Source organism: Talpa europaea (assembly GCF_964194135.1).
Source record: "Talpa europaea genome assembly, chromosome: 4".
NCBI lineage: Eukaryota > Metazoa > Chordata > Mammalia > Eulipotyphla > Talpidae > Talpa > Talpa europaea.
Window position 1 is genome coordinate 18,313,174 of NC_140070.1, and position 10,903 is coordinate 18,324,076.

Here is a 10,903-nt window from a genome sequence, read left to right on the forward strand (position 1 = left end):
CCAATATACATTCCTGCCAAGACTCTACCAGGTTTCACTTCTCTTCACATCCTCGCCAAAACTTATTGTTTCTTGTCTTTTGGATAATAAGGGCAATGATTCTTTTGATGGCTATACTAGGTTTTACTCGGCAAATCCCAACTATTTACCCCTGCCTCACAGGCCTCGCCTTGCCTGCTTCTCTAAATGATCTTGTTCTATGCTCTGCCTCCTCCGTCACTGCACTGTGGCTATTTCAGTTTCCTTCCAGTTCCTCAGTAGCTCAAACTTGGGCTTCACACACACTGTTATTTTTGCCCGAGATGCTTTCCTGACTATTCACCCAATTGCTCCTTCTCAGCCTTTAGAGCTAATCTACCACACCACATTAGAAAGGCTTTCCCAAACATCTGAAGTAGCTTCTCCAGGCTCTCTCCCACATTCTCCAAGATTTCCTTCATGAAACAATTTGAACTTTTATGTTTATTTACTCGTGCATGGTCTGTCTTCCCAACTATACTAGGAGCTCTTGAGGACATGTATCATGTTATGTATATTGCTAATACCTCACAGTATATATTACAATGCTTGGAATTCTTGAATAATTTATTTAAAAAAAATGAAAATGACACTTAAGGGCCTCCCTGGTGGCACAAAGGATTAAGATACAACCTATGAAGCTATCCGCAGCCACTGCAGTACAAGGTCGATCTCCAGCAAGGGAGATACCCACATGGTGCAGTAGACCTCTCCTGTCTCACCCGCTGCTCCCCTCAGCAGTGTATTTCAGTTAATCTGCCTGTTCTGTTCCCCGCTCTGTCTCTGGTGAATCCTCTCACCCCCCATATCTCTGGCCTGTACCCAGTTCTTGTATGCATAAATAAATCTTTAAAAAAAAAGAAAATGACACTTAAGTCAGAGCTTATAAAACATAAAAAGCCAGTCTCTATTCAAATATCATGGCTGTTAATGTTGACCTATGATTTTTATGCTTGTAAGTTCCCACTATTTAGAGGAGAGTAATACATGGGGCTTGACTTAAAATTCAGATTGTTCTAGGAGCAAAATAAATTGTTTCCAATGTTTTACTTGCGGCTCAGTCATTAATTAATTTTTTCCCTCTACCTTATTCTAGTTATTGTATTACACTTGTGGTTCTAAGGGAAATCTAAGATCCACCCAAATGAATAAAATTGCTAAAATAATAAATTCTCATGTGTCCTGGATCTTTAATCTCATCTCTAAAATCTTTGCTGTGCTCACTTTGTTTCTGTGACCAACTTACTGTAGGGTCATGATAATTTTCCAGTAAGAACAGTAGATAGGAAAGGGGTGAAGATAACTGGGATTATGACATTTCAGTCTTTGGGAGACATTTCACAACTGTTTTCCATTTAGAAATTCTCCTAAACCCAGAACTGTTAGAAGAAGTTTCCATCCCTGATATGACTTGTAGGGATAAAAATAATCTTCAGCTTTTAATAATCTCTAGTTATAGTTTGTCAAAATCAGTGCTATCTATTTTTAAACTTCTAAGATCAGAATACTTTTCTTTAACTTAAAACATGAGAAGACATAGTGTAATTTGTTTGCTTTTAAAGCTTCACTTAATCTACTTAAACCTCTAATATATTTAAATAGATAAGTCATATAACAATCTTGATTTAGAAAAGTCTAACATTATTTTTTAGCTCTGGTTAGAAACAGTGTAAGGTAAGGCTGTGTGTGTAGATCTTTCTATATAAATTTTAAACAGAGACTTCTGGTTGCTGAACTTAGATACTAAATTGTATTAATGGTATTTATTATAGAAGTGAATAATACTATCTTATATTTATGCAGAATATTATATTTGCAAAGCTCTTTTTCCTAACTTTTACCTTTGTAACAACTCTAAGAGGGGTGTCTAAGAATCCTGTCTCTTCTTACTAAGTTGGGTGCAGGTGTACAGCCAGCTGTGTGGCCAGCTGTTTCAGAAGTCAAATGGGGAAGGTGGTTGATGGTGATGGCCATTTTGCATCCAACCTGATCCTTGCTCTCCTGGGACCTCCAGCAAAGTAGTTATAAGAAAGAAAAAAGATGTAGAAAGAGAGATGAGAAAGAAGGAAAGAACAAGGACTTTTTCCTAGTTCTCAAGCTCAGCTTGGATAGTGATCAGAAAATGGTCACTACACTTGTCTGGTTTCAGTAAGTTAAACTACTTATTTAATCTTAAGTAAACATTATTTCTCAGCATTACTTTACATTGATTGCCATTTTATTATATTGTTACCTCATTATTTTACTTCATGTGATTGCTCACAAGTTATTACTATCATACTTTCCCAAATTAGAAGAGTTTTCCACTGCATTACTTATTATTTAGGTTCATTAGGGTCTCAAAGATCAAAAGCACTGTGACATCATACTGCCCCAAATCACTTAGCACTGGATTTTCAGACTTGCTTCACTGACCATAGAGACTGATTCCACTCCAATTGCCTGGAATCCCAATTGGAAGCTCTAGGAGAGGTGGTAGAAATTATCTCCTATCTCAGGTATTCATTATTCATATTAACCTATTATTTAAATCCATTTGTGTGAAAAAACTAATTAAAAACACAGATAAAGCATCTATAATGTTCTATATACTGTGGGAGGCATGCGGGAAGTTGAAGACATAACTTGATGTGATCCTTTTACTAAGAATAAAAATGATCGAAATGGCTGTTGAGCAAGACAACTATGTACTGAAGGATTCTACAGTGGGGCATGGGTTGAGATAGTGAGAAATTCCATTGTTCTGTTATTCTCCATTGTCTACAAATAAACTCCAGCTCCTTGCCCAGTCTCTAAAGCCCACTAGCCCACATTTCTAGACCCATACCCCATGCTAGTTAAATCAGAATATCTACAAGTCGTACCTGGGCATGGGTATATTCAAAAATAATCTGGATGAGTTGAATGTGCAACCAGCACTGAGAACTATTATGGTATTGCTGTTTTATTATTGATATTATCACAAAGTATTATCTCAGTTATTTGCAAAAAAACTCTTTTAAGATGAGAAACCTGATGCTCAGAAAGTATAAGAAGCTTGCTCAGGGTCACACAGTCAGTGAAAATCTCAAGTTCCCTCATGGGTCTCTAGCTTTTTTATTTATTTTTTTTTTTAAATTTTTTTGTTTATAGAGGCATGTTTTTATTTATTTATTTATTTTATTTGTTTGTTTACTTATACAAGCACTGGGTACAGTCAGAAGTGCAGGAGGGTGAGAGAATTCACCAGAGCCAGAGCGGGGAGCAGAGCAGGCAGAAGGACCGAAGTACACTGCTGAGGGGAGCAGCGGGCGGCAGGAGAGGTCTGCGTGCCATGTGGGACCCTCCTCCGGTGGCTGGGGAGCAGCCGGGGATTGAACTGGCGCCGCAGAGGCCACGGGCAGCTTCGCAACCCAGCGCTCAACCGCTGCGCCACTGGGGAGGCCCACTCTCTAGCTTTTTTAGTAAGCTCGACCACTACCCCACAATGCCACTCCTGTGGGTAATCGCTCCCCCTGCCTCCCGTTTCTTTGGCCACACTTTCTCCATGGAATTGTGGACAGTTTGTGTCAAGGTAGTTTATCTATATGCACCTTCTCTTCTATTGGCATATAAGTTTTTCAGGAGCTAGGAACCCATTCAATTCAATTATTTGAATCTGCATTACGACCACATACAACACATTCTGATTCATAGGTATTTGTGGGATATAGGAATCTTATGACAATAGTGACCAACACTTAACATGAAGAAACGTCTTTACTAGAACAAACTAAACAGGTTTTTATTCATATCAACTTCCCTACTGTACTTGTTTTTGCCTGGAAAAAGATTGCAATCAACTGTAACCATCTTTCTAAAAGTTGACATTTCAAATATAATTTATATTAAAGTGCTATACTTAGGTAAGGTAAAACCTACAAAACTCAAGACTACACTAACATTTTCTTCATCAGTCCCCAAGTCCATTCAGCATTTCTAGTTACAATGATCTTGATTGTGGATGTGCTCTGAATGAGGAGGGAGGAGGGAGCAGTAGGGAGAGGAAATGAGTGAGCCTGGACATACTGGCATCAAATGTATACAATGATATTACATCATGTCCACAAAAGAAGCTTGTACTTTATTCCAAATTGGACCATTTGTGAAAACAATCTATCTGTAACTTGGCAGTGATAGTAAATCACTTTCTGGGTGGTCTAAAAACTTAAGAAAGAAAGAGAGTCTTTAGAATCTTCTTGTTAGAAAAAAGAAAAGGTGTTGACTTGGAGATGTAAACCTTAAGTTTCATTCAGTGAAATTCCTAGGCTAGTTTTATATAGTGTTTGAAATAACAACCTCTCCCCGAGACTGAAAATCTACAGCTCAAATTTGTATTGCACAAAGTATAGAAACTGCTCTTCCACAAATTCTGGGTCTCACAATCAATTGCTAATTTATTTGGAGGGTTTGTTTCACCTCACTTCTGATGTTTTTTATAATACAAAAATGAAACCAGGATGAGTAACTGGATTGTAATCAGTTGTGGGAGGGATCTTTTGTCCTAATTTTTGTGGATCCTAATTTCAGTTGGTGGAGAGTTACATGTGTAACCCCCTCCTGGGGACCACTCTCTAGGAGATTGCTGTAGTCTGCATTTGTAGCATTGAGGCAGGAAGAAGAGGGTAGAGCTTGTAGGAGAACAAAAAGTAGATTTCATTGACTTGAGGAATATATGTCATTTATGGGACATTTGAGCACAGGCATTGGCATCTCTCTCTCTCTTTTTTTTTTGCATTCTTCCCAACTTATCTGAAACAGACAACTCAGTTAACAATACAAAATTCTCACATGACTTTATCGTGGAATATTTTTGAAGACACAATATGCAACTTTTTAAATAATCAAGTTATGTGAAAAGTGAACAACATAGTCATTCACATTGAGTTAATATTTATTCTATAACATGTATGATGTAAGGACACCATGTGTGTCACTGAGTAGTCCCTATATTTGAAAGTTCCTACCCTCACAGAGCATGACATTAGTGGGATACGGATGGCCTCAAACATCTGTGTTACAAGGTTTGTGGTAGAAGGTTATAGGTCAAAAGCTGCAGTAATCAAATGGATGAAATAATTGTTTCTGGAAGAAGGCCAGGGGAGTTTTCCACAGCATAAAGGATGGTGGATGGGTGGGGAGGGGAAGAGAATTCTGGAAAAAAATTATAGCAGGAACAAAGGCATGTTAGAGAAATTATAAACTATCCTGAGCAGGGCACCACTGCCTATCTGGGAAGTGAGAGGACGAAGGGCAGAGAGAAGGACCAGAGAGAGGGAGGAAATGAAGTTGGCAATGTGCCACGCTAAAGAGCACACATTTTATTCTCATAAACTGGTGGCGCCACCGAAGGATTTTTAAGTATGGGGAAGATTGGCACAATCCTGTTTTTCCCAGAGATGGCTGGTAAGAACTTGTAGGGTGAACTGGAGAGGGAAGACAAGCAGCAGGTGTGTGTCATAACTTGAATAGGGGCAGTAGGCGCAAAAAGGAAAATGGCAGTGCTGAAAGATAAAGGACCAACAGAAGCAGTGATGAATTGGATGGCGCAATGCACCTATTTGGAAATATCTGTACAATAAATAGATTTTGCAGAATGTAGCTTTGGAGGTGAGTAGACCTGACTTTAAATCCTGGACCATCTTTGTGATAGCAGACAGGTTATCGACCATCTAAGCCTCATTTTCATCTGTGAAAGGGATTCTACTACTACTACTCTTTGAGGATTACTGTGAGATTTAAATGAATTAGTCTATGTAAAAGGCTTAGAAGATTGCTTGGCAGGCAGTAACAAACCTTATTCGCTACCTTTACATACTATAAAAACTATGAAAGTAATAGAAAAACTCTTAAGTACAACACGGATCATTTTCTCATGTAATGTCTTTTAATCTTTTTCTAAATGACTTTTTATTCTTATAATCTCAGTGGAAATGGTCTCAATTAGGTATTCACTAAGATTTTAAAAAGTTCAAGTCAAGTAGACTTTCATTTATTCAATAAATGTATCACATCTACTTTTGATGGTTCTTGGGACACCGCCATTTTGTTTCATCTGCTTTTCCTCGTTGAATGAATTGAAGAGAAAAGATAAAGTCCAATGAAATAATTCCATGTGGTCATGCACTGTTAGTGATTGAGATTCAGCATGAGTGATACAACTTAATTATGAGTTCAAAATTCCAATAAGACTTGTTTTCACAAAGTGTACTTGTCATTACATAAAATACATTTACCAATTGCTCCTGCAGCCAACTCCAAAATGTAAGTACTGCTTTAAAATAAACATTGCTTATAAACGCAACAACTCAAAATTTCAAACATAAGATTAACCATATTGAGATGTTACTGAGTAATAGCAACATGTTTTTATAAATCACTAAAAGGATTTTGGTGACAAAATTATTTTTGTAGGATTTAACATAAATATAATTTATCCTTTGTCAGGTTTCAAAAGCTTATATCATTTCATATAAACAAATGAAAACTATACTTCAGAAACTTTAAAAATATTTCTTGGTAGACATAATGGAAACTGTTTTCTTTGGTAAATCCATAAAAGGCATTGCTTGGTCCAGATCACTGAAACATTTTCTGCTTAATTTACTTCAGAACATTTTTGAGGGTATGTTAAGTTTTCATGTCTCATAGAAAAACACGTGTCAGATGTGTTTATATTTTGAAAAATGTAAAACAAAGCTTGAAATGCTCCGTGGCATGTCAACTGTCTAACACATATCTTGAGATATTTAAAAAAGGCAACAGTTTCTAAATCTTATAGACATATACAGTATAATAGAATTTAAAAGGTTTTACCTTATTCAAAAGTCTATGTGAATAAATCTATGATCATAAAGTATATATTTATAAAACACAGCATAAGCAGTGAGCAAGAAAAAACAATTAAACATACTAAAAGTATGATATTCTGGAAGTTTGTGCATTTAAATTGGGTTTCCTATGTTTTCTATGTGATAATAGAAGTAATTTTCTATCAAGGCCAGTACTTAACTTAGAAAATAAAATGAACAGAACAACTAGAAATGTACTTCTAGAACATGAAATCTGAAGTTTTTCTTTTTCCTAATTGGACAATGCTTTAAAGAACACTAAGTAAGGAAAACTTGACTGTCATATGAAAGCATTATTTTCAGTTACTAGACTGCCCTGCCCCAGAACTTTCCAACAGGTAAACTAAACTGTTATCTTTACAGTTTGAGTTATAGGTGATGATTCCTAAGCCAAGTTCCCAAATTTGAAAAATATTTATTCAAAATACACATTAGTAACATTTTCCCTGTCTGGGCTGATAGGACCAGTTCCAACTTGGCTGACCCAGACCGTGCCCCGCGAGCAGCGTCCTGCTGAAGTTTTCCTCCAGACAAGAAAAGCGCTCAGATGCGTGTCCAGTTCCTAGAACAACAGCCAGTGTCCTTCACCTCCTCTGTCTGGGAGGGACCCCCACCTCGTCAGTAACTCCAAGGAGATGGTGAGTGAGGGCGGGAAGCTACTCCAGCGCTCTCCTAGCCTCGCCCTCTCCAAGCACAGGCAAATCACGCTGTCACTACCTCGGAAATTTTGGGGGGCCAAGAGGATGCAGACAGAGATCACGGGGGCTGATGTGGGTGATCCTCCAAGCTGCTCTGCATCCTCCAAACCAGTTTGCCAAGCTGCTCTGGCCGCTGGACCGGTGAGCCCGAAGTTGCGGACCCACCCTGCGCCCCCGGCTGCCAGACCAGGGGCACCCGCCGCGCGCCCAAGCCCGGGACTTGGAGCAGAACAACCGGCAGAACCTACCCTGGTGATGATCAAAGGCTGATTGAAGTCTATGCCCCCCGAGAGCCTGAAGCCCCAGGGCGCGGGGCCCGGGAGGACCACGTTCTGGGGCATGGTGGCTCCGGGCGCAGCCTTCCTCGAGCGGGGGCGCTGGGCGCTCAGGGACGGGGGTGCGCGGCGAGCGTCCCGGGGTGGGACGGCCCACTCTGCTCGCGGGGCAGTGTCCTGGCCCGGACCGCGGCCCGGGAGCTTTATCCCCCCTCGCGAGTGACGTCACTGCCCCCTCCCCCCGCCCCCTCCCACCCAGGAGAGCTCCAACTTTGGAAGAAAGAGCCGCGCCAGGCCCGCGGGACCGCCCGGGCGCCCGAGCTGGGCACAGCCTCCCGGACCTCGCTGCGGGCGCGCGCGCCGCGGGGGCTTCGGGTTACAGCCTCCTGCGCTCTCCTCAAGCAACACCTGTCTTTCTGTTTATCCTGCACTTGGGGCTCGGCGGGGCCCGGCGTCACTTGAAAGGAGTTAAACCATCGCCTCGAGGCTGCGCCTTCACGCGGCACACAAGCCTCGTCCAAGCAGTCAGCCCCCGGGCAGTGCTGAGCGCGCCGGTGCTCGCTCGCGGGCTGCGTGACCTTGGCTGAGTTACTCACCTCCTGGAGCCTCCCTTCTCTCGTCTGGGAGGCAGAGATAGTTGTTGTTACGTAGCTGGAAGGATTACCCTGAAAGGTAAATGGCCTGTTTTTGCACAGACCCTGGCACAGCCTGCGTAACAATAAATGTTAAGCATTTCTGGAATTAGGTACGTGTGTGAGGAGAGGATGCTCGTGGGTCCGGGTGTGTACCCCGGTTGGAGAATAACACCCGCCACACCAAAGGTGAGAGCAAGCAAGTGTGGGTTTGTTAAAGTTAGAGGAAGCAGGGCCTTCCCGGTGGCGCAGCGGGCGAGCGCTGGGTTGCAAAGCTGCCTGCAGCCTCTGCAGCGCTGGTTCGATCCCCAGGTCCCACATGGCGCGCAGACCTCTCCTGCCACCCGCTGCTCCCCTCAGCAGTGTACTTCGGTCCTTCTGCCTGCTCTGCTCCCCGCTCTGGCTCTGGTGAATTCTCTCACCCTCCCGTGCTTCTGACTGTACCCAGTGCATGTATAAAACAAAACAAACAAATAAATAATAAAAATAAATCTTAAAAAAAAAAAAGTTAGAGGAAACAACTCCTGACGGCAGGAGGGGGTCCCAGGAAGGATGCCCCTTTTATCCCAGCCCTGTCTATGACTATACACTGTCAGACTCCTGTTGTCAATGAGCCGCACTATTGATTAGGCACTAGGCACAGTAAATTACTTCTATTTTCCTGGGAGCTGTTTTGTTCCTTCTCTCTCTCTCTCTCTCTCTCTCTGTGTGTGTGTGTATATATATGTATTTCTGTATATATATATTTATTTATTTACACAAGAGCTGGGGTACAGGCAAGGGGGCGTGGGAGGGGTTCAGAGGTTTCACTAGAGACAGCATGGGGAACAGAACAGTCGGATTAACTGAAATACACTGCTGAGGGGAGCAGCGGGCGAGACAGGAGAGGTCTGCTGTGCCATGTGGGTAGCTCCCTGGCCGGGGGCATCAAACTCATGCCACAGTGGCTGGCAATAGCTTGATAGCCCTGAGACTGTCACCCCTGCACCAGCAGGGAGGCCCCTCTTCTACAACTTTAACCTTGGATCCCATTTATTTTCTGCTCCTATTTTTCTAGCAGTCCACTGGAACATACACAATTCAACCTGTGTGAAACCAAACCCATCATTCTCTTTACTTAACTCCAAACTGACTTCCTGCTCCCGATGCCATTCAACTCCCACCGCTCTCCAGGCTTTAGGTCAGATGCTGTAAATGTCCCCAATTCCTTATTTTCTGTAGAGCAAATATCACTATTACTGCGGCTTTTTAAAATTTGTTGGTTCGTTTGTTCATTGCTTCGGTAAACATTTATTGGGTGTGTGTGATGCGGCCGCAGGCACAGCCTGGCTCCATTGTACTTGCTGTGTGGTCTAAGGCAAGTTTTTTTTTCATCTTCATTAAAATGATGATGATAGTACTTGTCTTCTAGGGTTAGGATGAGACTTATGTAAGTGAATACATATGAAGTACTTAGGACTGTGTCTGGCACATGCTAAAGGCATATAAATAATTTGCCATCATTAGTAGTAGTGTTCGTAGTTTACGAAGTGATTGGAGAGAGAGAGAGAGAGAAACTGGATATAGAAATCTAGAGCACTGGGTCTGGGCTTAAGGTGAATATTTTAGAGCTGTACTAAAACCTGTAGTTCTGACTATTAGATATTTTTATAAAATGGTTACAAATCTTTGATATTCCTTATTTCAGGATGTGGGGTTGTTTTTGCTCCTCCTACTACACTTGTAAACGTGTGGGACTCTTACGTCACCAATAATTGTGGTGGACGTGACATCATGGGACACCCGAGGTTGGGTCAGGAAAGGTGATGTGCGTGCAGCCTTCGTCCCTGCAGCCCTGAGATGCCATGTGAAAGGTCTGAGGTGCCATCCAGTGAGGACGCGAGCTTCCTGGAAAGCTCACATGTTGGTACCACGGGTAACCCTGGGCTGAGCACCACACATGTGAGCACAGACTCCTTCTTCCAGGCCCCAGTCCTTACATCAGCCTGAGTTCTTGCTGCGCAGGCCCAGGTGTTGCTGAGCTGGGAGGAGTCACCCTCCTCACCCTCCTCACCCTCTTCACCCTCCTCACCCTCCTCACCCTCTTCACCCTCCTCACCCTCCTCACCCTCCTCACCCTCCTCACCCTCTTCACCCTCCTCACCCTCCTCACCCTCCTCACCCTCCTCACCCTCCTCACCCTCCTCACCCTCTTCACCCTCCTCACCCTCCTCACCCTCCTCACCCTCTTCACCCTCCTCACCCTCCTCACCCTCTTCACCCTCCTCACCCTCCTCACCCTCCTCACCCTCCTCACCCTCCTCACCCTCCTCACCCTCCTCACCCTCTTCACCCTCCTCACCCTCCTCACCCTCTTCACCCTCCTCACCCTCCTCACCCTCTTCACCCTCCTCACCCTCCTCACCCTCCTC

At 42.8% G+C, this 10,903-nt stretch overlaps 1 protein-coding gene across 4 annotated transcripts in view; it reads right to left on the bottom strand.

Moving 5' to 3' along the window:
• The window catches only part of PDLIM3 (PDZ and LIM domain 3), a gene marked incomplete at both ends in the record, with an annotated part of 29,938 nt that extends 22,012 nt beyond the window's left edge, over nt 1–7,926 (bottom strand). For all 4 annotated transcript variants that reach the window (XM_084231444.1, XM_084231443.1, XM_084231441.1 and 1 more), the window contains one exon: nt 7,834–7,926. In XM_084231444.1, the coding sequence (XP_084087570.1) occupies nt 7,834–7,926 (93 nt within the window). The remainder of the gene's footprint in view (nt 1–7,833) is intronic.
• Nucleotides 7,927–10,903: the final 2,977 nt, after the last annotated feature.